Genomic DNA, 26,025 nt, shown 5'->3' with positions numbered 1-26,025 from the left:
GTTAAACATGGCTATCATGCTTCCCCTCCCTCCCCCTCTATTTCTCCCCCCTTTCTCTACCTATTCCCCTCCCTCCCCCTCTATTTCTCCCCCCTTTCTCTACCTATTCCCCTCCCTCCCCCTCTACTTCTCCCCCCTTTCTCTACCTATTCCCCTCCCTCCCCCTCTACTTCTCCCCCCTTTCTCTACCTATTCCCCTCCCTCCCCCTCTACTTCTCCCCCTTTCTCTACCTATTCCCCTCCCTCCCCCTCTACTTCTCCCCCCTTTCTCTACCTATTCCCCTCCCTCCCCCTCTACTTCTCCCCCTTTCTCTACCTATTCCCCTCCCTCCCCCTCTACTTCTCCCCCTTTCTCTACCTATTCCCCTCCCTCCCCCTCTACTTCTCCCCCTTTCTCTACCTATTCCCCTCCCTCCCCCTCTACTTCTCCCCCTTTCTCTACCTATTCCCCTCCCTCCCCCTCTACTTCTCCCCCTTTCTCTACCTATTCCCCTCCCTCCCCTCTACTTCTCCCCCTTTCTCTACCTATTCCCCTCCCCCTCTCTACTTCTCCCCTCTTTCTCTACCTATTCCCCTCCCTCCCCCTCTATTTCTCCCCCTTTCTCTACCTATTCCCCTCCCTCCCCCTCTACTTCTCCCCCCTTTCTCTACCTATTCCCCTCCCCCCTCTCTACTTCTCCCCTCTTTCTCTACCTATTCCCCTCCCTCCCCCTCTACTTCTCCCCCCTTGCTCTACCTATTCCCCTCTCTACTCCTCCCCCTTTCTCTACCTATTCCCCTCCCTCCCCCCTTTCTCTACCTATTCCCCTCCCCCCTCTCTACTTCTCCCCTCTTTCTCTACCTATTCCCCTCTCTACTCCTCCCCACTTTCTCTACGTATTCACCTCCCTCCCCCTTTCTCTACCTATTCCCTTCCCTCCCCCTTTCTCTACCTATTCCCCTCCCTCCCCCTTTCTCTACCTATTCCCCTCCCTCCCCTCTACTTCTCCCCCCTTTCTCTACCCATTCCCCTCCCTCCTCTACTTCTCCCCCCTTTCTGTACCTATTCCCTCCCTCCCCCTCTACTTCTCCCCCCTTTCTCTACCCATTTCCCTCACTCCCCCCTTTCTCTACCCATTCCCCTCCCTCCTCTACTTCTCCCCCCTTTCTGTACCTATTCCCCTCCCTCCCCCTCTACTTCTCCCCCCTTTCTCTACCCATTTCCCTCTCTCCCCCCTTTCTCTACCCATTCCCCTCCCTCCTCTAGATGTGTCGTACGCTGCTGGAACGAGGTTGCTTGGTAAACTACCTCAGTAAGACCGGGGAGAGTGCACTGCACGTCCTGACCAAGAGGGGGCGCTTCGATGCTTCCATGGTGCTGCTCACACACGGGGGGGAACCCAACCTCAAGGGTCAGGATGGGAACACAGCCCTGCATCTGGCTATGAAGGTATGTGGTGTGTGTGTGTGTGTGTCAAATAGGGGAAACAAGGCCCTGGCTATGAAGGTAGGGAGGGTGTGTGTGTCACACACATAGAGGAAACACGGCTCTGGCTATGAAGGTAGGGGGTGTGTGTGTGGTGTGTGTGTGTCACACACAGAGAGGAAACACTGCTCTGGCTATGAAGGTAGGGAGGGTGTGTGTGTGTGTGTGTGTGTGTGTGTGTGTGTGTGACACACACCCTATGCTCTGACCTCTTTCTCCCCTCTCTCTCCAGATGAAATCTCGCGTCTTGTGACGGCCGGCCGCCCAACAACCTGCCCGCTTGACCCTATCCCCTCCTCTCTTCTCCAGACCATTTCCGGAGACCTTCTCCCTTACCTCACCTCGCTCATCAACTCATCCCTGACCGCTGGCTACGTCCCTCCCGTCTTCAAGAGAGCGAGAGTTGCACCCCTTCTGAAAAAACCTACACTGATCCCTCCGATGTCAACAACTACAGACCAGTATCCCTTCTCTCTTTTCTCTCCAAAACTCTTGAGCGTGCCGTCCTTGGCCAGCTCTACCGCTATCTCTCTCAGAATGACCTTCTTGATCCAAACCAGTCAGGTTTCAAGACTAGTCATTCAACTGAGACTGCTCTTCTCTGTATCACGGAGGCGCTCCGCACTGCTAAAGCTAACTCTCTCTCCTCTGCTCTCATCCTTCTAGACCTATCGGCTGCCTTCGATACTGTGAACCATCAGATCCTCCTCTCCACCCTCTCCGAGTTGGGCATCTCCGCGCGGCCCACGCTTGGATTGCGTCCTACCTGACAGGTCGCTCCTACCAGGTGGCGTGGCGAGAATCTGTCTCCTCACCACGCGCTCTCACCACTGGTGTCCCCCAGGGCTCTGTTCTAGGCCCTCTCTTATTCTCGCTATACACCAAGTCACTTGGCTCTGTCATAACCTCACATGGTCTCTCCTATCATTGCTATGCAGACGACACACAATTAATCTTCTCCTTTCCCCCTTCTGATGACCAGGTGGCGAATCGCATCTCTGCATGTCTGGCAGACATATCAGTGTGGATGACGGATCACCACCTCAAGCTGAACCTCAGCAAGACGGAGCTCCTCTTCCTCCCGGGAAGGACTGCCCGTTCCATGATCTCGCCATCACGGTTGACAACTCCATTGTGTCCTCCTCCCAGAGCGCTAAGAACCTTGGCGTGATCCTGGACAACACCCTGGGTTCTCAACTAACATCAAGGCGGTGTCCCGTTCCTGTAGGTTCATGCTCTACAACATCCGCAGAGTACGACCCTGCCTCACACAGGAAGCGGCGCAGGTCCTAATCCAGGCACTTGTCATCTCCCGTCTTGATTACTGCAACTCGCTGTTGGCTGGGCTCCCTGCCTGTGCCAATTAACCCCTACAACTCATCCAGAACGCCGCAGCCCGTCTGGTGTTCAACCTTCCCAAGTTCTCTCACGTCACCCCGCTCCTCCGCTCTCTCCACTGGCTTCCAGTTGAAGCTCGCATCCGCTACAAGACCATGGTGCTCGCCTACGGGCTGTGAGGGGAACGGCACCTCAGTACCTCCAGGCTCTGATCAGGCCCTACACCCAAACAAGGGCACTGCGTTCATCCACCTCTGGCCTGCTCGCCTCCCTACCACTGAGGAAGTACAGTTCCCGCTCAGCCCAGTCAAAACTGTTCGCTGCTCTGGCCCCCAATGGTGGAACAAACTCCCTCACGACGCCAGGACAGCGGTCAATCACCACCTTCCGGAGACACCTGAAACCCCACCTCTTCAAGGAATACCTAGGATAGGGTAAGTAAGGGTAGGTAATCCTTCTCCCCCAACAAGATTTAGATGCAAGTGGCTGTTCCACTGGTTGTCATAAGGTGTATGCACCAATTTGTAAGTCGCTCTGGATAAGAGCGTCTGCTAAATGACTTAAATGTAATGTAATGAAACAGTACTCTGGCTATGAAGGTAAGGAGGGTGTGTGTGTGTGTGTGTGTGTGTGTGTGTGTGTGTCACACACATAGAGGAAACACGGCTCTGGCTATGAAGGTAGGGAGGGGGTGTGTGTGGTGTGTGTGTGTGTGTGTGTCACACACAGGGAGGAAACACTGCTCTGGCTATGAAGGTAGGGAGGGTGTGTGTGTGTGTGTGTGTGTGTGTGTGACACACAGAGAGGAAACAGTACTCTGGCTATGAAGGTAAGGAGGGGGTGTGTGTGTGTGTGTGTGTGTGTGTGTGTGTGTGTGTGTGTGTGTGTGTGTCACACACAGAGAGGAAACACGGCTCTGGCTATGAAGGTAGGGAGGATGTGTTTGTTGCACTCAGTGGGAGTTTAATGCTTCGGTAACCTTCCTCTTTATCTCAAACATATGAATCCTCTCAACAATATGACAAATGATTAGGGGTCTAGGGTTAGACGGGAATGATTAGGGGTCTAGGGTTAGACGGGAATGATTAGGGGTCTAGGGTTAGACGGGAATGATTAGGGGTCTAGGGTTAGACGGGAATGATTAGGGGTCTAGGGTTAGACGGGAATGATTAGGGGTCTAGGGTTAGACGGGAATGATTAGGGGTCTAGGGTTAGACGGGAATGATTAGGGGTCTAGGGTTAGACGGGAATGATTAGGGGTCTAGGGTTAGACGGGAATGATTAGGGGTCTAGGGTTAGACGGGAATGATTAGGGGTCTAGGGTTAGACGGGAATGATTAGGGGTCTAGGGTTAGACGGGAATGATTAGGGGTCTAGGGTTAGACGGGAATGATTAGGGGTCTAGGGTTAGACGGGAATGATTAGGGGTCTAGGGTTAGACGGGAATGATTAGGGGTCTAGGGTTAGACGGGAATGATTAGGGGTCTAGGGTTAGACGGGAATGATTAGGGGTCTAGGGTTAGACGGGAATGATTAGGGGTCTAGGGTTAGACGGGAATGATTAGGGGTCTAGGGTTAGACGGGAATGATTAGGGGTCTAGGGTTAGACGGGAATGATTAGGGGTCTAGGGTTAGACGGGAATGATTAGGGGTCTAGGGTTAGATGGGAATGATTAGGGGTACGGTCTAGGGTTAGATGGGAATGATTAGGGTTAGACGGGAATGATTAGGGGTCTAGGGTTAGACGGGAATGTTTAGGGGTACGGTCTAGGGTTAGATGGGAATGTTTAGGGGTACGGTCTAGGGTTAGACGGGAATGATTAGGGGTCTAGGGTTAGACGGGAATGATTAGGGGTCTAGGGTTAGACGGGAATGATTAGGGGTCTAGGGTTAGACGGGAATGATTAGGGGTCTAGGGTTAGACGGGAATGATTAGGGGTCTAGGGTTAGACGGGAATGATTAGGGGTCTAGGGTTAGACGGGAATGATTAGGGGTCTAGGGTTAGACGGGAATGATTAGGGGTCTAGGGTTAGACGGGAATGTTTAGGGGTCTAGGGTTAGACGGGAATGTTTAGGGGTACGGTCTAGGGTTAGACGGGAATGTTTAGGGGTACGGTCTAGGGTTAGACGGGAATGATTAGGGGTCTAGGGTTAGACGGGAATGATTAGGGGTCTAGGGTTAGACGGGAATGATTAGGGGTCTAGGGTTAGACGGGAATGATTAGGGGTCTAGGGTTAGACGGGAATGATTAGGGGTACGGTCTAGGGTTAGACGGGAATGATTAGGGGTACGGTCTAGGGTTAGACGGGAATGATTAGGGGTACGGTCTAGGGTTAGAATTTGGACACTACATAGTCCCTTTCCGTTCATGACCCCTTGTTTTTCTCTCTGACCCCTCCTTCCCCTTTACTCTCTGACCCCTGCTGTTTCGCTACTTACAGATGGACCACATGGAACTGATCAAGGCTCTGATCGTGTTTGGAGCCGACGTGGAGATACACAATGACCTGGGAGAGACTCCCGGATTGATAGCAGCACGCACAAGTAAAGGTGAGAGGGAAGAAAGAGAGGAGGGAGGGAAAAGGAGGATGGGGGAGAGGGTGAGACACCCGGACTCAAAGCATCACGCACTAGTAAAGGTGAGAGGGATTGGGGGGAGGGGTCGACAGGGAAGGGAATAGAGTAGGTGGATGGAGGGATAAAGTGAGCAAAGGGAAGGAAGGAAGGAATGAATGGGTGGATGGATTCATGAGAAAAGTAGAGGAGAGTTACAGTGCCTTGCGAAAGTATTCGGCCCCCTTGAACTTTGCGACCTTTTGCCACATTTCAGGCTTCAAACATAAAGATATAAAACTGTATTTTTTTTGTGAAGAATCAACAACAAATGGGATACAATCATGTAGTGGAACGACATTTATTGGATATTTCAAACTTTTTTAACAAATCAAAAACTGAAAAATTGGGCGTGCAAAATTATTTCGCAAGGCACTGTAGTTCCTTGCTGCCTTTATAAAGCGGTGACGTCACAAGCCAGCAGATGAATGAATCCTAACACAACTACAATCTCACGTTGATGTGGATATTAATGAATTCATAAGCATGTGTTATTGTGGATGATATAGCATGTATATGTTAAGGCTGTGTGAACATTAATAACATTAACTACAGTGTATTGTATTCATGGATCACGTGAACTCTGCTCATTGCCTCGATTACATTGATTAATCAGCTGTTTGAAATGTGCTGAAATGATCATAGGCCTTTGGCTCGAGGGTCACATTGCGGGGGACTTTCTGGGGATGACTATTTCCTGGGTTTTTTCCACCAACACTTGATTTGTCATCCACTGTCACTCAGGAAGCCAGCAGCCTGACACGGGTTGCTAGCTAAGCTAACGTTTGTAAAGCTAGCGAGGTAGCTGAACATTATAGCTGAAAAAGCTTAGCTTGCTACCAAAGAGCTTGCTAAGACTATGTATATACAATCAAAGAAAAATCTAATGTTATTTCAGAACATTATCAGTGGTTTATAGCATTAATATAGCTAATGAAAGCTAATCAGTGCTGGATGCTTTCACGTTTAGCCTGTGTGGGTTTGTTGCTCTTAGCACACCGACAATCAGTAGCATTACTGCAGTAGTGAGACATGAGACAAATTACCAACATGGTTGGATCCTTCATTTATATTTACATTACACAATAACCGTTCATGAGAACAGTCCGCCCTCGAATGCTAGCTGACGTTAGCTTGCAAGTCAGAAACAAGCTAACTAACGTGAGCAAGCAGGGATTTTAGCAAGCAGGTCGTAATGAAAGTTAGCTACGTCCTATCAAACCTCTCGCCTGGTGTTAATTTCTGTATTTTTGAAGTTATTGTCCATGTCAATCAACCCCTCTGTTGTGGTTTCCATGGTTATACATTTATATAGTTGTTATTGATTGATAATGTCTCAATACAAAAGAATACATGTTACATATGTCTTTCTATGGAAACTATGCGTGTTGTTCAAATCTGCATGTGTGATTGTTTGTGTGTCAGTGTGAATGTCTGTATGATCTGTTTGACCACTCCTCTGTCTCTCCAACTCTCTCTCTCTGTAACTGACTGTTTGTGAAATTGAACATTTTGCTCTCTTCTTCCCACTCTCCCCTACTCTTTCACTCTCTCGTTCTCTCTCTCTTCTCTCTCTCGTTCTCTCTCTCGTTCTCTCTCTCTCTTCTCTCTTCTCTCTTCTCTCTTCTCTCTTCTCTCTTCTCTCTTCTCTCTTCTCTCTTCTCTCTCTCTCTCTCTCCTCTCTCTCTCTCTCCTCTCTCCTCTCTCCTCTCTCTCTCTCTCTCTCTCTCTCTTCTCTCTCCTCTCTCCTCTCCTCTCTCTCCTCTCTCCTCTCTTCTCTTCTCTCTCTCTCCTTCCTGCCTGTCATTGTGTGTGCATGTCTCTAACCCTGTGGCTTGGTGTGTTGATTGACTGAAGGCGCCAACAGAAAGGTGCTACTGGACATGCTGTGTAGTGTAGGGGTACAGCGGTGCGCCCCACCCTCCTCCCCCCTCAACTCCCATCCTCCCCCCAAGAAGGTTGCTTCGTCACCAGGCATAGGTAAAGCCCCCCATCCTCAATCCCCAAATGTCTCTCTGACCCTTCTCCTCCTGGGGACATATGTATCAAGCATTTCAGAGTAGGAGTGCTAGGATCAGTTTTTGCCATTCTGATCATAATGAGTTTGATAGAGGGGATCTGATCTTAGATCCGCACTCCTACTCTGAGATGCTTTATGAATACAGGCCCTGATACCATTTAATCTTTCACCTGCTGACCCCCACCCCAATACCCCAGAACCTCCTTCTCTCTTCTCTGACCCCCACCCCATTACCCTAGAACCTCCTTCTCTCTTCTCTGACCCCAACCCCCATACCCCAGAACCACCCTCTCTCTTCTCTGACCCCCAACCCCAATACCCCAGAACCACCCTCTTTTCTCTGACCCCCAACCCCAATACCCCAGAACCACCCTGCCTCTCTTCTCTGACCCCCAACCCCAATACCCCAGAACCACCCTCTCTTCTCTGACCCCCAACCCCAGAACCTCCCTCTCTTCTCTGACCCCCATACCCCAGAACCTCCCTCCCTCTCTTCTCTGACCCCCATACCCCAGAACCTCCCTCCCTCTCTTCTCTGACCCCCATACCCCAGAACCTCCCTCCCTCTCTCTTCTCTGACCCCCATACCCCAGAACCTCCCTCCCTCTCTTCTCTGACCCCACCCCCCAGAACCTCCCTCCCTCTCTCTTCTCTGACCCCCAACCCCAGAACCTCCCTCTCTTCTCTGACCCCAATACCCCAGAACCTCCCTCCCTCTCTTCTCTGACCCCAATACCCCAGAACCTCCCTCCCTCTCTCTGCTCTGACCCCCATACCCCAGAACCTCCCTCCCTCTCTCCTCTGACCCCAATACCCCAGAACCTCCCTCTCTTCTCTGACCCCAATACCCCAGAACCTCCCCCCTCTCTCTGCTCTGACCCCCATACCCCAGAACCTCCCCTCCCTCTCTTCTCTGACCCCCAACCCCAGAACCTCCCTCTCTTCTCTGACCCCAATACCCCAGAACCTCCCTCCCTCTCTTCTCTGACCCCAATACCCCAGAACCTCCCTCCCTCTCTTCTCTGACCCCAATACCCCAGAACCTCCCTCCCTCTCTTCTCTGACCCCAATACCCCAGAACCTCCCTCCCTCTCTTCTCTGACCCCAATACCCCAGAACCTCCCTCCCTCTCTTCTCTGACCCCAATACCCCAGAACCTCCCCCCCTCTCTCTGCTCTGACCCCCAACCCCAGAACCTCCCTCTCTTCTCTGACCCCCATACCCCAGAACCTCCCTCCCTCTCTTCTCTGACCCCCATACCCCAGAACCTCCCTCCCTCTCTTCTCTGACCCCAATACCCCAGAACCTCCCTCCCTCTCTTCTCTGACCCCAATACCCCAGAACCTCCCTCCCTCTCTTCTCTGACCCCAATACCCCAGAACCTCCCTCCCTCTCTTCTCTGACCCCATACCCCAGAACCTCCCTCCCTCTCTCCTCTGACCCCAATACCCCAGAACCTCCCTCTCTTCTCTGACCCCAATACCCCAGAACCTCCCTCTCTTCTCTGACCCCAATACCCCAGAACCTCCCCCCCTCTCTGCTCTGACCCCCATACCCCAGAACCTCCCTCCCTCTCTTCTCTGACCCCCAACCCCAGAACCTCCCTCTCTTCTCTGACCCCAATACCCCAGAACCTCCCTCCCTCTCTTCTCTGACCCCAATACCCCAGAACCTCCCTCCCTCTCTTCTCTGACCCCAATACCCCAGAACCTCCCTCCCTCTCTTCTCTGACCCCAATACCCCAGAACCTCCCTCCCTCTCTTCTCTGACCCCAATACCCCAGAACCTCCCCCCCTCTCTCTGCTCTGACCCCCAACCCCAGAACCTCCCTCTCTTCTCTGACCCCAAACCCCAGAACCTCCCTCTCTTCTCTGACCCCAATACCCCAGAACCTCCCTCCCTCTCTTCTCTTACCCCAGAACCTCCCTCCCTCTCTTCTCTGACCCCAATACCCCAGAACCTCCCTCCCTCTCTCTTCTCTGATCCCTCCTTTATTTGATGGTGTTTTATCCTTTCTTTCATCCCCTCTTTTTGTTTTCTGTCTTTTCGTTACTGAATTCTCTCTCCCTCTCTCCTCTCTCCCTCTCTCCTCTCTCCCTCTCTCCCTCTCTCTCTCTCCCTCTCTCCTCTCTCTCTCTCTCTCTCTCCCCTCTCCTCTCTCCCTCTCTCCCTCTCTCTGGCATTGTGATCCTCCTTACCTTATGGTCTCCCTCTCTCCTCTCTCCTCTCTCCCTCTCTCCTCTCTCCCTCTCTCCTCTCTCCCTCTCTCCCTCTCTACTCTCTCCCTCTCTACTCTCTCCCTCTCTACCTCCCTCTCTCTCTACTCTCTCCTCTCTCTATCTCTCCTCTCTCCCTCTCTACTCTCTCCCTCTCTTCCCTCTCTTCCTCTCTTCCTCTCTCCCCTCTCTTCCTCTCTCCCTCTCTTCCTCTCTCCCTCTCTTCCTCTCTCCCTCTCTCGTCTCTCCCTCTCTTCCTCTCTCCCTCTCTCGTCTCTCTGGCATCGTGATCCTCCTTACTTTATGGTCTTCCTCTCTCTCTCTCCGGCATCGTGATCCTCCTTACCTTATGGTCTCCCTCTCTCCTCTCTCCGGCATCGTGATCCTCCTTACCTTATGGTCTCCCTCTCTCCTCTCTCTGGCATTGTGATCCTCCTTACCTTATGGTCTTCCTCTCTCCTCTCTCCGGCATCGTGATCCTCCTTACCTTATGGTCTTCCTCTCTCCGGCATCGTGATCCTCCTTACCTTATCGTCTCCCTCTCTCTGGCATCGTGATCCTCCTTACCTTATCATCTCCCTCTCTCCGGCATCGTGATCCTCCTTACCTTATCGTCTCCCTCTCTCCGGCATCGTGATCCTCCTTACCTTATCGTCTCCCTCTCTCCGGCATCGTGATCCTCCTTACCTTATCATCTCCCTCTCTCCGGCATCGTGATCCTCCTTACCTTATGGTCTCCCTCTCTCCGGCATCGTGATCCTCCTTACCTTATGGTCTCCCTCTCTCCTCTCTCCCTCTCTCCTCTCTCCGGCATCGTGATCCTCCTTACCTTATGGTCTCCCTCTCTCCTCTCTCCCTCTCCTCTCTCCGGCATCGTGATCCTCCTTACCTTATGGTCTCCTCTCTCCTCTCTCCGGCATCGTGATCCTCCTTACCTTATGGTCTCCCTCTCTCCTCTCCCGGCATCGTGATCCTCCTTACCTTATGGTCTCCCTCTCTCCTCTCTCCGGCATCGTGATCCTCCTTACCTTATGGTCTCCCTCTCTCTCTCCTCTCTCTGGCATCGTGATCCTCCTTACCTTATGGTCTCCCTCTCTCCTCGGCATCGTGATCCTCCTTACCTTATGGTCTCCCTCTCTCCTCTCTCCGGCATCGTGATCCTCCTTACCTTATGGTCTCCCTCTCTCCTCTCTCCGGCATCGTGATCCTCCTTACCTTATGGTCTCCCTCTCTCCTCTCTCCGGCATCGTGATCCTCCTTACCTTATGGTCTCCTCTCTCCTCTCTCCGGCATCGTGATCCTCCTTTACCTTATGGTCTCCCTCTCTCCGGCATCGTGATCCTCCTTACCTTATGGTCTCCCTCTCTCCTCTCTCCCTCTCTCCTCTCTCCGGCATCGTGATCCTCCTTACCTTATGGTCTCCCTCTCTCCTCTCTCCGGCATCGTGATCCTCCTTACCTTATCGTCTCCCTCCTCTCTCCTCTCTCCGGCATCGTGATCCTCCTTACCTTATCGTCTCCCTCTCTCCTCTCTCCTCTCTCCGGCATCGTGATCCTCCTTACCTTATGGTCTTCCTCTCTCCTCTCTCCTCTCTCCGGCATCGTGATCCTCCTTACCTTATCGTCTCCCTCCTCTCTCCTCTCTCCGGCATCGTGATCCTCCTTACCTTATCGTCTCCCTCTCTCTCTCTCTCCTCTCTCCGGCATCGTGATCCTCCTTACCTTATGGTCTTCCTCTCTCCGACATTGTGATCCTCCTTACCTTATGGTCTTCCTCTCTCCTCTCTCCGGCATCGTGATCCTCCTTACCTTATGGTCTTCCTCTCTCATCTCTCCGGCATCGTGATCCTCCTTACCTTATGGTCTCCCTCTCTCCTCTCTCTGGCATCGTGATCCTCCTTACCTTGTGGTCTCCCTCTCTCCCTCTCTCCTCTCTCCCGGCATCGTGATCCTCCTTACCTTATGGTCTCCCTCTCTCCTCTCTCCGGCATCGTGATCCTCCTTACCTTATCGTCTCCCTCTCTCCTCTCTCCGGCATCGTGATCCTCCTTACCTTATTGTCTCCCTCTCTCCTCTCTCTGGCATCGTGATCCTCCTTACCTTATGGTCTCCCTCTCTCCTCTCTCTGGCATCGTAATCCTCCTTACCTTGTGGTCTCCCTCTCTCTCCCCTCTCTCCTCTCTCCGGCATCGTGATCCTCCTTACCTTATGGTCTCCCTCTCTCCTCTCTCCGGCATCGTGATCCTCCTTACCTTATGGTCTCCCTCTCTCCTCTCTCCGGCATCGTGATCCTCCTTACCTTATGGTCTCCCTCTCTCCCTCTCTCCCTCTCTCCTCTCTCCGGCATCGTGATCCTCCTTACCTTATGGTCTCCCTCTCTCCGGCATCGTGATCCTCCTTACCTTATGGTCTCCCTCTCTCCTCTCTCCCTCTCTCCTCTCTCCGGCATCGTGATCCTCCTTACCTTATGGTCTCCCTCTCTCCTCTCTCCCTCTCTCCTCTCTCTGGCATCGTGATCCTCCTTACCTTATGGTCTCCCTCTCTCCTCTCTCCTCTCTCCGGCATCGTGATCCTCCTTACCTTATGGTCTTCCCCTTTTGAAGACTTTCTCCTTTTCTTTCTTTCTCTCTTTTTCGCACTTTTTTCTTTTTCCTCCCTTCATCAGTCCCTTCAAACATTCATCTGCTTTGTTTTTAATTCATCCTTCCCTCTGCTATTGCTCCATGTTTGTATTCATCCCTCTCTTCTCTCCCTGCATTTTGAGTTATGCTGTTACTTCTCCCATCTCTTCCCACTTCTCTCACTCCTTTTCCCCCCAGGCTCCTCCCCTTCTCTCTGTCCCTCTCTTCCATTCCACTCTGCGCTCCTATTGGTTGATTAGCCCTGGGTCCTTGTCTGTGATTGGCCGACAGGGTTCGAGGACATCATGCACGTTGCGGCGGCGGTGGGTGCGATGAGTCGCGGCCGGGAGGAAGTGGACGGGTTCAAAACAGGAAGCAGGAAGTACGTTTCTGTGTATTTTATTTTGGTTATTTAGAAATGTATCAGTTTTTTTTCTTAATTCAACCTACTGCTGATCTGTGTGATTCTTTGGTTGGTTGATTAATTATAACACCAGTTTGAATGAATAGTCAAGTGTACAATATAGACAAATGACTTTATATATTGTCTGAATGCCTTGTTCCTCTTTCTCCTGCTGTATAAGAGTCACTAATGGCCTCCTCTCCTCCTCTAGGACAGACAGACTGCTGTGTAAGAGTCACTCTAATGGCCTCCTCTCCTCCTCTAGGATAGACAGACTGCTGTGTAAGAGTCACTCTAATGGCCTCCTCTCCTCCTCTAGGATAGACAGACTGCTGTGTAAGAGTCACTCTAATGGCCTCCTCTCCTCCTCTAGGACAGACAGACTGCTGTGTAAGAGTCACTCTAATGGCCTCCTCTCCTCCTCTAGGATAGACAGACTGCTGTGTAAGAGTCACTCTAATGGCCTCCTCTCCTCCTCTAGGACAGACAGACTGCTGTGTAAGAGTCACTCTAATGGCCTCCTCTCCTCCTCTAGGACAGACAGACTGCTGTGTAAGAGTCACTCTAATGGCCTCCTCTCCTCCTCTAGGACAGACAGACTGCTGTGTAAGAGTCACTCTAATGGCCTCCTCTCCTCCTCTAGGACAGACAGACTGCTGTGTAAGAGTCACTCTAATGGCCTCTCCTCCTCTAGGACAGACAGACTGCTGTGTAAGAGTCACTCTAATGGCCTCCTCTCCTCCTCTAGGACAGACAGACTGCTGTGTAAGAGTCACTCTAATGGCCTCCTCTCCTCCTCTAGGATAGACAGACTGCTGTGTAAGAGTCACTCTAATGGCCTCCTCTCCTCCTCTAGGACAGACAGACTGCTGTGTAAGAGTCACTCTAATGGCCTCCTCTCCTCCTCTAGGACAGACAGACTGCTGTGTAAGAGTCACTCTAATGGCCTCCTCCTAGGACAGACAGACTGCTGTGTAAGAGTCACTCTAATGGCCTCCTCTCCTCCTCTAGGACAGACAGACTGCTGTGTAAGAGTCACTCTAATGGCCTCCTCTCCTCCTCTAGGATAGACAGACTGCTGTGTAAGAGTCACTCTAATGGCCTCCTCTCCTCCTCTAGGACAGACAGACTGCTGTGTAATGGTCTCCTCTCCTCCTCCTAGGACAGACAGACTGCTGTGTAGGAGTCACTCTAATGGACTCCTCTAGGACAGACAGACTGCTGTGTAAGAGTCACTCTAATGGCCTCCTCTCCTCCTCTAGGATAGACAGACTGCTGTGTAATGGTCTCCTCTCTCCTCTAGGATAGACAGACTGCTGTGTCTGGATGGAGGGGGCATTAAAGGCTTGGTTCTGATCCAGTTGTTAATCTCCCTGGAGAAAGAGGCAGGCAGGCCCATCAAGGAACTCTTTGACTGGGTTTCTGGGACCAGCACAGGGGGCATACTGGCCCTGGCTATCGTCCACGGTGAGATGTTACTGCGTGTGTATTATGAGTGTCTGTGTGCAGAGAAACTCATTTGGTGTTATGTGTTTTATATAGTTGATGTGGTCCTCAATAGTTTAAAGAGCAGCCTTGAACCGTAGACCCTTTCCACATTGAAAGTGTTTGTTTGTGAGATGCTGTCGTACCTTTCCAGGTAAGGATATGGAGTAAATCTCCTCTCTTTCTCTTTCCCCCTCCCTCCCCCCCCAGGTAAGGATATGGAGTATCTGCGATGCCTCTACTTCCGTATGAAGGAGCAGGTGTTCAAGGGGTCGCGACCCTACGAGTCGGCCCCTCTGGAGGACTTCCTGAAGAAAGAGTTCGGCGAGAACACCATGATGACAGACGTACGGCACCCCAGGTAACCATGGCAACACTCTGGCTTTGTCTGATTGGTCATTTCAGGGGGCTGCTGTAATACTAACACTATTTCATTAGTTTCAATTGTATTTTCATTGTCTCTGAATGTACGTTTTCTCTCATCCTGAGGTTTCCTTTGTCTCTCTAATATTGTGTGTGTGTGTGTGTGTTTCTCTGTGTGTGTTTCTGTCTCTGTGTGTTTCTCTGTGTGTGTGTTTCTGTCTCTGTGTGTTTCTCTGTGTGTGTGTGTATTTCTCTGTCTGTGTGTTTCTCTGTGTGTGTGTGTATTTCTCTGTCTGTGTGTGTCTGTGTGTGTATTTCTCTGTCTGTGTGTGTGTGTATTTCTCTGTCTGTGTGTGTGTGTGTATTTCTCTGTCTGTGTGTGTATTTCTCTGTCTATTTCTGTCTCTGTCTGTGTGTTTCTCTCTCTGTGTGTTTCTCTGTGTCTCTGTGTGTTTCTCTGTGTCTCTGTCTGTGTGTCTCTGTCTGTGTGTCTCTGTCTGTGTGTCTCTGTCTGTGTGTCTCTGTCTGTGTGTCTCTGTCTCTGTCTCTGTCTGTGTGTCTCTGTCTGTGTGTCTCTGTCTCTGTGTGTGTGTCTCTGTCTCTGTGTGTGTGTCTCTGTGTGTGTGTGTCTCTGTCTCTGTGTGTGTGTCTCTGTCTCTGTGTGTGTGTCTCTGTCTCTGTGTGTGTGTCTCTGTCTCTGTGTGTGTGTCTCTGTCTCTGTGTGTGTTTCTCTGTGTGTGTGTCTCTGTGTGTGTGTCTCTCTGTGTGTGTCTCTCTGTCTGTGTGTGTGTCTCTCTGTGTGTGTCTCTCTGTGTGTGTGTGTATTTCTGTCTGTGTGTGTATTTCTCTGTCTGTTTCTGTGTCTGTGTGTTTCTCTGTGTCTCTGTCTGTGTGTCTCTGTCTGTGTGTTTCTGTCTCTGTGTGTTTCTCTCTCTCTGTGTGTCTCTGTGTGTGTGTTTCTCTGTCTCTCTCCACAGGGTGATGGTAACCAGTGTGCTGGCAGACAGACATCCAGGAGAGCTCCATCTCTTTAGGAACTATGACCCCCCCTCCCTGCCCAGAGAACGCCCCTACGCTGGCACAGCCACCTTCCTTCCCCTCACCATACCACAAGGTAACAGAGTGGGGGGGGGGGCAGGCTGTGTTTGTGTTCTACCTCAGTGTGTGTGAAGTGATAATGGCCATGTACTGTTATAATCTGCAACCGGCACAGCCAGAAGAGGACTGACCCCTCAGTGTCTGGTTCCTCTCTAGATTACTTCCTAGGTTCCTGCCTTTCTAGGGAGTTCTTCCTAGGTTCCTGCCTTTCTAGGGAGTTCTTCCTAGGTTCCTGCCTTTCTAGGGAGTTCTTCCTAGGTTCCTGCCTTTCTAGGGAGTTCTTCCTAGGTTCCTGCCTTTCTAGGGAGTTCTTCCTAGGTTCCTGCCTTTCTAGGGAGTTCTTCCTAGGTTCCTGCCTTTCTAGGGAGTTCTTCCTAGGTTCCTGCCTTTCTAGGGAGTTCTTCCTAGGTTCCTGCCTTTCTAGGGAGTTCTTCCTAGGTTCCTGCCTTTCTAGGGAGTTCTTCCTAGGTTCCTGCCTTTCTAGGGAGTTCTTCCTAGGTTCCTGCCTTTCTAGGGAGTTCTTCCTAGGTTCCTGCCTTTCTAGGGAGTTCTTCCTAGGTTCCTGCCTTTCTAGGGAGTTCTTCCTAGGTTCCTGCCTTTCTAGGGAGTTCTTCCTAGTTCTTCCTAGGTTCCTGCCTTTCTAGGGAGTTCTTCCTAGGTTCCTGCCTTTCTTGGGAGTTCTTCCTAGGTTCCTGCCTTTCTAGGGAGTTCTTCCTAGGTTCCTGCCTTTCTAGGGAGTTCTTCCTAGGTTCCTGCCTTTCTAGGGAGTTCTTCCTAGGTTCCTGCCTTTCTAGGGAGTTCTTCCTAGGTTCCTGCCTTTCTAGGGAGTTCTTCCTAGGTTCCTGCCTTTCTTGGGAGTTCTTCCTAGGTTCCTGCCTTTCTAGGGAGTTCTTCCTAGGTTCCTGCCTTTCTTGGGAGTTCTTCCTAGGTTCCTGCCTTTCTTGGGAGTTCTTCCTAGGTTCCTGCCTTTCTTGGGAGTTCTTCCTAGGTTCCTGCCTTTCTTGGGAGTTCTTCCTAGGTTCCTGCCTTTCTTGGGAGTTCTTCCTAGGTTCCTGCCTTTCTTGGGAGTTCTTCCTAGGTTCCTGCCTTTCTAGGGAGTTCTTCCTAGGTTCCTGCCTTTCTTGGGAGTTCTTCCTAGGTTCCTGCCTTTCTTGGGAGTTCTTCCTAGGTTCCTGCCTTTCTTGGGAGTTCTTCCTAGGTTCCTGCCTTTCTTGGGAGTTCTTCTTAGCCACCGTGCTTCTACATCTGCATCTTGCTGTTTGGGGTTTTAGTCTGGGTTTCTGTATAAACACGAGGTGACATCAGCTGATGTAGAAAGGGCTTTATAAAAACATTTGATTGATAATGATCGCTCTGTGGTCTGAGTGTCGGTGTTTGGAGTGTGTGTGTCAGGGCCAGCTGTGTTTCCATCTGGTGGTGGTATGAGTGTGTGTGTGTGTGTTGTTTTTTCAGGATGGGAGGATGAGGATGTGTTGATAGTTGGATACACTCAGGAACCTGCTAAAAAACATAGGAAGGTGACCGACCAAGGTGTGTGTGTTATGGCTCTGTGTATGTTATGTCTGTGTGTGTGTGTGATGCCTGTTCTCTCTGAGTGGAGGTGAAAGGGTCACAGTGAAGATGCTTGGTGAATCTGCTCTCACACCTCACCATTTTCACTTTAACTTTTTTCATCATCAATCATGATTTTGTCTGATTGATTGGTTGACTTGATGCTTAGCCCCAACCCTCTTGGTCTTTCAGAGCAGGTCGTGTGGAGAGCCGCCCGTTCCAGTGGCGCCGCCCCCACCTACTTCCGACCAATGGGGCGGTTTCTGGACGGAGGGTTGCTGGCCAATAACCCGACACTGGATGCCATGACTGAGATCCACCAATACAACAAATCCCTGAAAGCAGAGGTGTGACTCTAAGTAGTTTCATCTGAAATGTTCCTTTTGTACTGACTCGTCTGTTTAACATCTCTGTCTCTCTCTCTCTCTGTTTAATTTGAATGTAGGGGCGTGGCCTGGAGGTGCAGCGTCTAGGTGTGGTGGTTTCTTTAGGGACAGGTAAGAGCTTTATATTGGTATATTATAATATGTAGAGATCATATGGATGTGTATATTATATTTATTAGGACAGGTAAGAGCTTTATATTGGTATATTATAATATGTAGAGATCATATGGATGTGTATATTATATTTATTAGGACAGGTAATAGCTTTATATTGGTATATTATAATATGTAGAGATCATATGGATGTGCATATTTATTAGGACAGGTAAGAGCTTTATATTGGTATATTATAATATGTAGAGATCATATGGATGTGTATATTATATTTATTAGGACAGGTAAGAGCTTTATATAGGTATATTATATGTAGAGATCATATGGATGTGTATATTATATTTATTAGGACAGGTAGAGCTTTATATTGGTATATTATAATATGTAGAGATCATATGGATGTGTATATTTATTAGGACAGGTAAGAGCTTTATATTGGTATATTATAATATGTAGAGATCATATGGATGTTTATATTATATTTATTAGGACAGGTAAGAGCTTTATATAGGTATATTATAATATGTAGAGATCATATGGATGTGCATATTTATTGGGACAGGTAAACCTCCCCAGGTAGTGGTGAACTCTGTAGATGTGTTCAGACCCTCCAACCCTCTGGAACTGGCCAAGAGCTTTGTAGGCGCCAAGGAGCTGGGCAAGATGCTGGTGGACTGCGTGAGTTGGTTTAACGATTGGTTGATTTGATTTATTGAGTGACCTTTTATCCTGCATAGTTAAATGTTTGAATTAGTGAAACGTAGGTGACACTAATAGCTGATAGTAATTCACATTTTAAAAATCGTCACATTTTCATTCAACATTTCCGCTCTGAAACCAATGTCCTAGAGGTCCCTGTTTTGAAGAGGTCCCTGTGTTATTACTCATCTGCAACACACTGATTTCCTCTGTCTCTCTCTCTCTCTCCTTCTGTCTGTCAGTGTACAGACTCTGATGGTTGTGCTGTGGACAGGGCCCGGTCCTGGTGTGAGATGACTGATACTGTCTACCACAGGTCAGTCTGACACTAACCTCATACTGATACTGTCTACCACAGGTCAGTCTGACACTAACCTCGTCATACTGTCTACCACAGGTCAGTCTGACACTAACCTCATACTGATACTGTCTACCACAGGTCAGTCTGACACTAACCTCGTCATACTGATACTGTCTACCACAGGTCAGTCTGACACTAACCTCGTCATACTGTCTACCACAGGTCAGTCTGACACTAACCTCGTCATACTGTCTACCACAGGTCAGTCTGACACTAACCTCGTCATACTGTCTACCACAGGTCAGTCTGACACTAACCTCGTCTGATACTGTCTACCACAGGTCAGTCTGACACTAACCTCATCATACTGATACTGTCTACCACAGGTCAGTCTGACACTAACCTCATCATACTGATACTGTCTACCACAGGTCAGTCTGACACTAACCTTATATACTGTCTACCACAGGTCAGTCTGACACTAACCTCGTCATACTGTCTACCACAGGTCAGTCTGACACTAACCTCGTCATACTGTCTGTCTACCACAGGTCAGTCTGACACTAACCTGATACTGTCTACCACAGGTCAGTCTGACACTAACCTCGTCATACTGTCTACCACAGGTCAGTCTGACACTAACCTCGTCATACTGTCTACCACAGGTCAGTCTGACACTAACCTCGTCATACTGTCTACCACAGGTCAGTCTGACACTAACCTCGTCATACTGTCTACCACAGGTCAGTCTGACACTAACCTCGTCATACTGTCTACCACAGGTCAGTCTGACACTAACCTCGTCATACTGTCTACCACAGGTCAGTCTGACACTAACCTCGTCATACTGTCTACCACAGGTCAGTCTGACACTAACCTCGTCATACTGTCTACCACAGGTCAGTCTGACACTAACCTCGTCATACTGTCTACCACAGGTCAGTCTGACACTAACCTCGTCATACTGTCTACCACAGGTCAGTCTGACACTAACCTCGTCATACTGTCTACCACAGGTCAGTCTGACACTAACCTCGTCATACTGTCTACCACAGGTCAGTCTGACACTAACCTCGTCATACTGTCTACCACAGGTCAGTCTGACACTAACCTCGTCATACTGTCTACCACAGGTCAGTCTGACACTAACCTCGTCATACTGTCTACCACAGGTCAGTCTGACACTAACCTCGTCATACTGTCTACCACAGGTCAGTCTGACACTAACCTCGTCATACTGATACTGTCTACCACAGGTCAGTCTGACACTAACCTCGTCATACTGATACTGTCTACCACAGGTCAGTCTGACACTAACCTCGTCATACTGATACTGTCTACCACAGGTCAGTCTGACACTAACCTCATCATACTCATACTGTCTACCACAGGTCAGTCTGACACTAACCTCATCATACTCATACTGTCTACCACAGGTCAGTCTGACACTAACCTCATACTGATACTGTCTACCACAGGTCAGTCTGACACTAACCTCGTCATACTTATACTGTCTACCACAGGTCAGTCTGACACTAACCTCATATTGATACTGTCTACCACAGGTCAGTCTGACACTAACCTCATCATACTGATACTGTCTACCACAGGTCAGTCTGACACTAACCTCGTCATACTGATACTGTCTACCACAGGTCAGTCTGACACTAACCTCGTCATACTGATACTGTCTACCACAGGTCAGTCTGACACTAACCTCGTCATACTGATACTGTCTACCACAGGTCAGTCTGACACTAACCTCATCATACTGATACTGTCTACCACAGGTCAGTCTGACACTAACCTCGTCATACTGATACTGTCTACCACAGGTCAGTCTGACACTAACCTCGTCATACTGATACTGTCTACCACAGGTCAGTCTGACACTAACCTCGTCATACTGTCTACCACAGGTCAGTCTGACACTAACCTCATCATACTGATACTGTCTACCACAGGTCAGTCTGACACTAACCTCGTCATACTGATACTGTCTACCACAGGTCAGTCTGACACTAACCTCGTCATACTGTCTACCACAGGTCAGTCTGACACTAACCTCGTCATACTGTCTACCACAGGTCAGTCTGACACTAACCTCGTCATACTGTCTACCACAGGTCAGTCTGACACTAACCTCGTCATACTGTCTACCACAGGTCAGTCTGACACTAACCTCATACTGATACTGTCTACCACAGGTCAGTCTGACACTAACCTCGTCATACTTATACTGTCTACCACAGGTCAGTCTGACACTAACCTCATATTGATACTGTCTACCACAGGTCAGTCTGACACTAACCTCATCATACTGATACTGTCTACCACAGGTCAGTCTGACACTAACCTCGTCATACTGATACTGTCTACCACAGGTCAGTCTGACACTAACCTCGTCATACTGATACTGTCTACCACAGGTCAGTCTGACACTAACCTCGTCATACTGTCTACCACAGGTCAGTCTGACACTAACCTCATCATACTGTCTACCACAGGTCAGTCTGACACTAACCTCATCATACTGATACTGTCTACCACAGGTCAGTCTGACACTAACCTCGTCATACTGTCTACCACAGGTCAGTCTGACACTAACCTCATACTGATACTGTCTACCACAGGTCAGTCTGACACTAACCTCGTCATACTGATACTAGTGGTCATATGGCACATTTAATCCCATTCATATACACAGAGTGGACAAAACATTAAGAACACCTGCTCTTTCCCTGACAGACTGACCAGATGAATACAGGTGAAAGCTGTGATCCCATATTGATGTCCCTTGTTAAATCCACTTCAATCAGTATAGGTGAAGGGGAGGAGTCAGGTTAAAGGTGAAGGGGAGGAGTCAGGTTAAAGAAGGATGTTTAAGCTTTGAGACATGGGTTGTGTGTGTGAGCCATTCAGAGGGTGAATGGACGAGACAAACGATTGAAGTGTCTTTGAACGGGGTACAGTATTGGGTGCCAGGTGCACTGGTTTGAGTGTGTCAAGAACTACAACGCTGCTGGGTTTTTCACTCAACAGTTTCCCGTGTGTATCAAGAATGGTCCACCACCCAAAGGACATCCAGCCAACTTGACACAACTGTGGGAAGCATTGGAGTCAACATGGGCCAGCATCCCTGTGGAACGCTTTCAACACCATGTGTGTCCATGTCCTGACGAACTGAGGCTGTTCTGAGGGTGAAAGGGGATTCAACTCAATATTAGGAAGGTGTTCTTAATGTTTTGTTCACTCAGAGTCTGTTGTACATTGGAAATGGAATGTTTGAACCCTTTGCACTCGTACCCATAAACGTGTTGAAAATGGTAGATTTGGGCTCTAATAAGCACCGAGATTGGAACTTAGTGGCTGTACAGTGACATGATATACATGAGGTCAGAGCTCAGGGTCTGTTTCACAGCTCTGTGTGGGTTTGACTGACAGATGTTCTGATCTTCAGCACCACGCGCAGCAACAAGCTGCCCACATCCCTCCCGCTAGTTAGGCAACTTTTGCAAATGTTTTGTCTTGGTGAGAGGAACCGCTGTGAATGAAGATGACTGGATGTGTTTTGAAAGACGGAGCCCTTGAGGATTGTAATAAATGTCATACAAGCAGGCAGACACCTGTGAGTGTAAATGTGCACTTCGCATCTCCAAATCATCATGTCGTTTAAGGTGTCAGCGTTTTTATGATCACGGTTTGTTGTTCAGTTCCAAGATGACATGGCGTCATACCCTGGGTTGTTCTGAACACAATCAGCCTGTGTTTGTTTGTTTTGGCGCGACACACGCACCTGAATGCACTCAGGACTCCTTTCTATGGGCACCTGTTTGCCTTGTGGAAGCCTGTAAGATCCTGTTTTACATGTTGGCAATGGAACAAGCTGTCACATGATGCCCACCTGACACAAATTGTAAGTTATAACAGACCTGTTTTTGTATTGTGTGAACGTCAACAGTAATTGTTTTTGTATTGTTTGAACGTCAACAGTAATTGTTTTTGTATTGTTTGAACGTCAACAGTAATTGTTTTTGTATTGTTTGAACGTCAACAGTAATTGTTTTTGTATTGTTTGAACGTCAACAGTAATTGTTTTTGTATTGTGTGAACGTCAACAGTAATTGTTTTTGTATTGTGTGAACGTCAACAGTAATTGTTTTTGTATTGTGTGAACGTCAACAGTAATTGTTTTTGTATTGTGTGAACGTCAACAGTAATTGTTTTTGTATTGTGTGAACGTCAACAGTAATTGTTTTTGTATTGTGTGAACGTCAACAGTAATTGTGTAATTGCAGGGTTGTGTTCCAAACAAATCAACTACAAGTGTCCTTGATCAGGTTCCTCAACGGCACAGCTAGGAGACCTCCAAACAACACCTTATAGTTGAGACTGTTCTCACACTGGAGAGCTCCAAACAACACCTTATAGTTGAGACTGTTCTCACACTGGAGAGCTCCAAACAACACCTTATAGTTGAGACTGTTCTCACACTGGAGAGCTCCAAACAACACCTTATAGTTGAGACTGTTCTCACACTGGAGAGCTCCAAACAACACCTTATAGTTGAGACTGTTCTCACACTGGAGAGCTCCAAACAACACCTTATAGTTGAGACTGTTCTCACACTGGAGAGCTCCAAACAACACCTTATAGTTGAGACTGTTCTCACACTGGAGAGCTCCAAACAACACCTTATATTTGAGACTGTTCTCACACTGGAGAGCTCCAAACAACACCTTATAGTTGAGACTGTTCTCACACTGGAGAGGTGCGTCTCCACTTGGAGACACCAGTTGGTCCTCACTGGAGAGGTGCGTCTCCACTTGGAGACACCAGTTGGTCCTCACTGGAGAGGTGCGTCTCCACTTGGAGACACCAGTTGGTCCTCACTGGAGAGGTGCGTCTCCACTTGGAGACACCAGTTGGTCCTCACTGGAGAGGTGCGTCTCCACTTGGAGACACCAGTTGGTCCTCACTGGAGAGGTGCGTCTCCACTTGGAGACACCAGTTGGTCCTCACTGGAGAGGTGCGTCTCCACTTGGTCCTCACTGGAGAGGTGCGTCTCCACTTGGTCCTCACTGGAGAGGTGCGTCTCCACTTGGTCCTCACTGGAGAGGTGCGTCTCCACTTGGTCTTCACTGGAGAGGTGCGTCTCCACTTGGTCCTCACTGGAGAGGTGCGTCTCCACTTGGTCCTCACTGGAGAGGTGCGTCTCCACTTGGTCCTCACTGGAGAGGTGCGTCTCCACTTGGAGACACCAGTTGGTCCTCACTGGAGAGGTGCGTCTCCACTTGGAGACACCAGTTGGTCCTCACTAGAGAGGTGCGTCTCCACTTGGTCCTCACTGGAGAGGTGCGTCTCCACTTGGTCCTCACTGGAGAGGTGCGTCTCCACTTGGTCCTCACTGGAGAGGTGCGTCTCCACTTGGTCCTCACTGGAGAGGTGCGTCTCCACTTGGAGACACCAGTTGGTCCTCACTGGAGAGGTGCGTCTCCACTTGGAGACACCAGTTGGTCCTCACTGGAGAGGTGCGTCTCCACTTGGTCCTCACTGGAGAGGTGCGTCTCCACTTGGTCCTCACTGGAGAGGTGCGTCTCCACTTGGAGACACAAGTTGGTCCTCACTGGAGAGGTGCGTCTCCACTTGGTCCTCACTGGAGAGGTGCGTCTCCACTTGGAGACACCAGTTGGTCCTCACTGGAGAGGTGCGTCTCCACTTGGTCCTCACTGGAGAGGTGCGTCTCCACTTGGAGACACCAGTTGGTCCTCACTGGAGAGGTGCGTCTCCACTTGGTCCTCACTGGAGAGGTGCGTCTCCACTTGGTCCTCACTGGAGAGGTGCGTCTCCACTTGGTCCTCACTGGAGAGGTGCGTCTCCACTTGGTCCTCACTGGAGAGGTGCGTCTCCACTTGGTCCTCACTGGAGAGGTGCGTCTCCACTTGGTCCTCACTGGAGAGGTGCGTCTCCACTTGGTCCTCACTGGAGAGGTGCGTCTCCACTTGGTCCTCACTGGAGAGGTGCGTCTCCACTTGGTCCTCACTGGAGAGGTGCGTCTCCACTTGGTCCTCACTGGAGAGGTGCGTCTCCACTTGGTCCTCACTGGAGAGGTGCGTCTCCACTTGGTCCTCACTGGAGAGGTGCGTCTCCACTTGGTCCTCCCTGGAGAGGTGCGTCTCCACTTGGAGACACCAGTTGGTCCTCACTGGAGAGGTGCGTCTCCACTTGGAGACACCAGTTGGTCCTCCCTGGAGAGGTGCGTCTCCACTTGGAGACACCAGTTGGTCCTCCCTGGAGAGGTGCGTCTCCACTTGGAGACACCAGTTGGTCCTCACTGGAGAGGTGCGTCTCCACTTGGAGACACCAGTTGGTCCTCCCTGGAGAGGTGCGTCTCCACTTGGAGACACCAGTTGGTCCTCACTGGAGAGGTGCGTCTCCACTTGGAGACACCAGTTGGTCCTCACTGGAGAGGTGCGTCTCCACTTGGAGACACCAGTTGGTCCTCCCTGGAGAGGTGCGTCTCCACTTGGAGACACCAGTTGGTCCTCACTGGAGAGGTGCGTCTCCACTTGGAGACACCAGTTGGTCCTCACTGGAGAGGTGCGTCTCCACTTGGAGACACCAGTTGGTCCTCCCTGGAGAGGTGCGTCTCCACTTGGAGACACCAGTTGGTCCTCACTGGAGAGGTGCGTCTCCACTTGGAGACACCAGTTGGTCCTCACTGGAGAGGTGCGTCTCCACTTGGAGACACCAGTTGGTCCTCCCTGGAGAGGTGCGTCTCCACTTGGAGACACCAGTTGGTCCTCACTGGAGAGGTGCGTCTCCACTTGGAGACACCAGTTGGTCCTCACTGGAGAGGTGCGTCTCCACTTGGAGACACCAGTTGGTCCTCACTGGAGAGGTGCGTCTCCACTTGGAGACACCAGTTGGTCCTCACTGGAGAGGTGCGTCTCCACTTGGAGACACCAGTTGGTCCTCCCTGGAGAGGTGCGTCTCCACTTGGAGACACCAGTTGGTCCTCACTGGAGAGGTGCGTCTCCACTTGGAGACACCAGTTGGTCCTCCCTGAAACTCTTGTCATTGTTGTGTGTCTTGTGTTGCACCTCCCCCACGTTTTCCAGGAATATTCTTATGTTATTGACTGTATCCGGAGTATTTTCAGTTTTCGAAGTCAACAAATGGAGCGAGAAGAACAGTAAATGTAAAATGCACATTAAGTCAAGTGTTTGGCTTCAGTGTTGTCAGGTGAACTGTTGTCCTCTAATAATTTCCCCATTATCTCCAAAACGGTTCCCTTTCCATTGCTACAGTGGTTATGCATTTCATCTTTATTCTTTATTCCATAAAGGCC

The 26,025-nt window shown here is 50.0% G+C and overlaps 1 protein-coding gene and 5 long non-coding RNA genes across 23 annotated transcripts in view; 3 read left to right on the top strand and 3 right to left on the bottom strand.

Moving 5' to 3' along the window:
- The window catches only part of pla2g6 (phospholipase A2, group VI (cytosolic, calcium-independent)), a 39,751-nt gene that overhangs the window by 12,102 nt on the left and 1,624 nt on the right, over nt 1-26,025 (top strand). The window contains exons 7-18 of one of the 4 annotated variants that reach the window (XM_052517834.1): nt 1,247-1,429; nt 5,247-5,355; nt 7,276-7,398; nt 12,566-12,656; nt 13,981-14,144; nt 14,373-14,523; nt 15,503-15,639; nt 17,076-17,153; nt 17,367-17,521; nt 17,620-17,671; nt 18,237-18,352; nt 18,616-18,689. In XM_052517834.1, the coding sequence (XP_052373794.1) occupies nt 1,247-1,429; nt 5,247-5,355; nt 7,276-7,398; nt 12,566-12,656; nt 13,981-14,144; nt 14,373-14,523; nt 15,503-15,639; nt 17,076-17,153; nt 17,367-17,521; nt 17,620-17,671; nt 18,237-18,352; nt 18,616-18,689 (1,433 nt within the window). Of the gene's footprint in view, nt 1-1,246; nt 1,430-5,246; nt 5,356-7,275; nt 7,399-12,565; nt 12,657-13,980; nt 14,145-14,372; nt 14,524-15,502; nt 15,640-17,075; nt 17,154-17,366; nt 17,522-17,619; nt 17,672-18,236; nt 18,353-18,615; nt 18,738-26,025 lie in introns of those variants that run through there. The other 3 variants (XM_052517831.1, XM_052517833.1, XM_052517832.1) reach the window with 3 other exon arrangements.
- Nucleotides 7,419-9,254, bottom strand: LOC127929698 (uncharacterized). 3 transcript variants are annotated; one of them, XR_008135811.1, is made up of 4 exons: nt 9,039-9,254; nt 8,707-8,824; nt 8,372-8,595; nt 7,419-8,186 (listed from the first exon to the last, which is right to left on the bottom strand). It is a non-coding gene; the product is annotated as an uncharacterized LOC127929698 (long non-coding RNA). The 3 variants fall into 3 exon arrangements; XR_008135813.1 differs by having other exon boundaries at nt 8,745-8,824; XR_008135812.1 differs by lacking the exon at nt 8,372-8,595 and having other exon boundaries at nt 7,419-8,182.
- On the bottom strand, nt 10,061-11,933 carry LOC127929699 (uncharacterized). Of its 5 annotated transcripts, XR_008135815.1 has the most exons (6): nt 11,859-11,933; nt 11,613-11,659; nt 11,066-11,112; nt 10,776-10,916; nt 10,382-10,483; nt 10,061-10,341 (listed from the first exon to the last, which is right to left on the bottom strand). It is a non-coding gene; the product is annotated as an uncharacterized LOC127929699 (long non-coding RNA). The 5 variants fall into 5 exon arrangements; XR_008135814.1 differs by having other exon boundaries at nt 10,061-10,483; XR_008135817.1 differs by lacking the exon at nt 11,066-11,112 and having other exon boundaries at nt 10,061-10,483.
- On the top strand, nt 15,656-17,064 carry LOC127929696 (uncharacterized). 4 transcript variants are annotated; one of them, XR_008135810.1, is made up of 4 exons: nt 15,656-16,211; nt 16,312-16,461; nt 16,492-16,611; nt 16,852-17,064. It is a non-coding gene; the product is annotated as an uncharacterized LOC127929696 (long non-coding RNA). The 4 variants fall into 4 exon arrangements; XR_008135809.1 differs by lacking the exon at nt 16,492-16,611 and adding an exon at nt 16,732-16,761 and having other exon boundaries at nt 16,312-16,491; XR_008135807.1 differs by lacking the exon at nt 16,492-16,611 and adding an exon at nt 16,732-16,821 and having other exon boundaries at nt 16,312-16,491.
- LOC127929695 (uncharacterized) lies at nt 18,573-21,517 on the bottom strand. Of its 6 annotated transcripts, none has more exons than XR_008135801.1 (6): nt 21,325-21,517; nt 21,121-21,198; nt 20,701-20,856; nt 19,669-19,902; nt 19,033-19,122; nt 18,573-18,706 (listed from the first exon to the last, which is right to left on the bottom strand). It is a non-coding gene; the product is annotated as an uncharacterized LOC127929695 (long non-coding RNA). The 6 variants fall into 6 exon arrangements; XR_008135804.1 differs by having other exon boundaries at nt 19,078-19,122; XR_008135802.1 differs by having other exon boundaries at nt 19,708-19,902.
- LOC127929701 (uncharacterized) lies at nt 23,465-25,751 on the top strand. The gene is made up of 3 exons (XR_008135823.1): nt 23,465-23,488; nt 24,931-24,973; nt 25,705-25,751. It is a non-coding gene; the product is annotated as an uncharacterized LOC127929701 (long non-coding RNA).

The sequence above is a fragment of the Oncorhynchus keta genome, unplaced genomic scaffold (genome assembly GCF_023373465.1).
Source record: "Oncorhynchus keta strain PuntledgeMale-10-30-2019 unplaced genomic scaffold, Oket_V2 Un_scaffold_984_pilon_pilon, whole genome shotgun sequence".
NCBI classification, from domain to species: Eukaryota; Metazoa; Chordata; class Actinopteri; order Salmoniformes; family Salmonidae; genus Oncorhynchus; species Oncorhynchus keta.
This window is presented reverse-complemented; position numbering and strand designations above follow the sequence as displayed.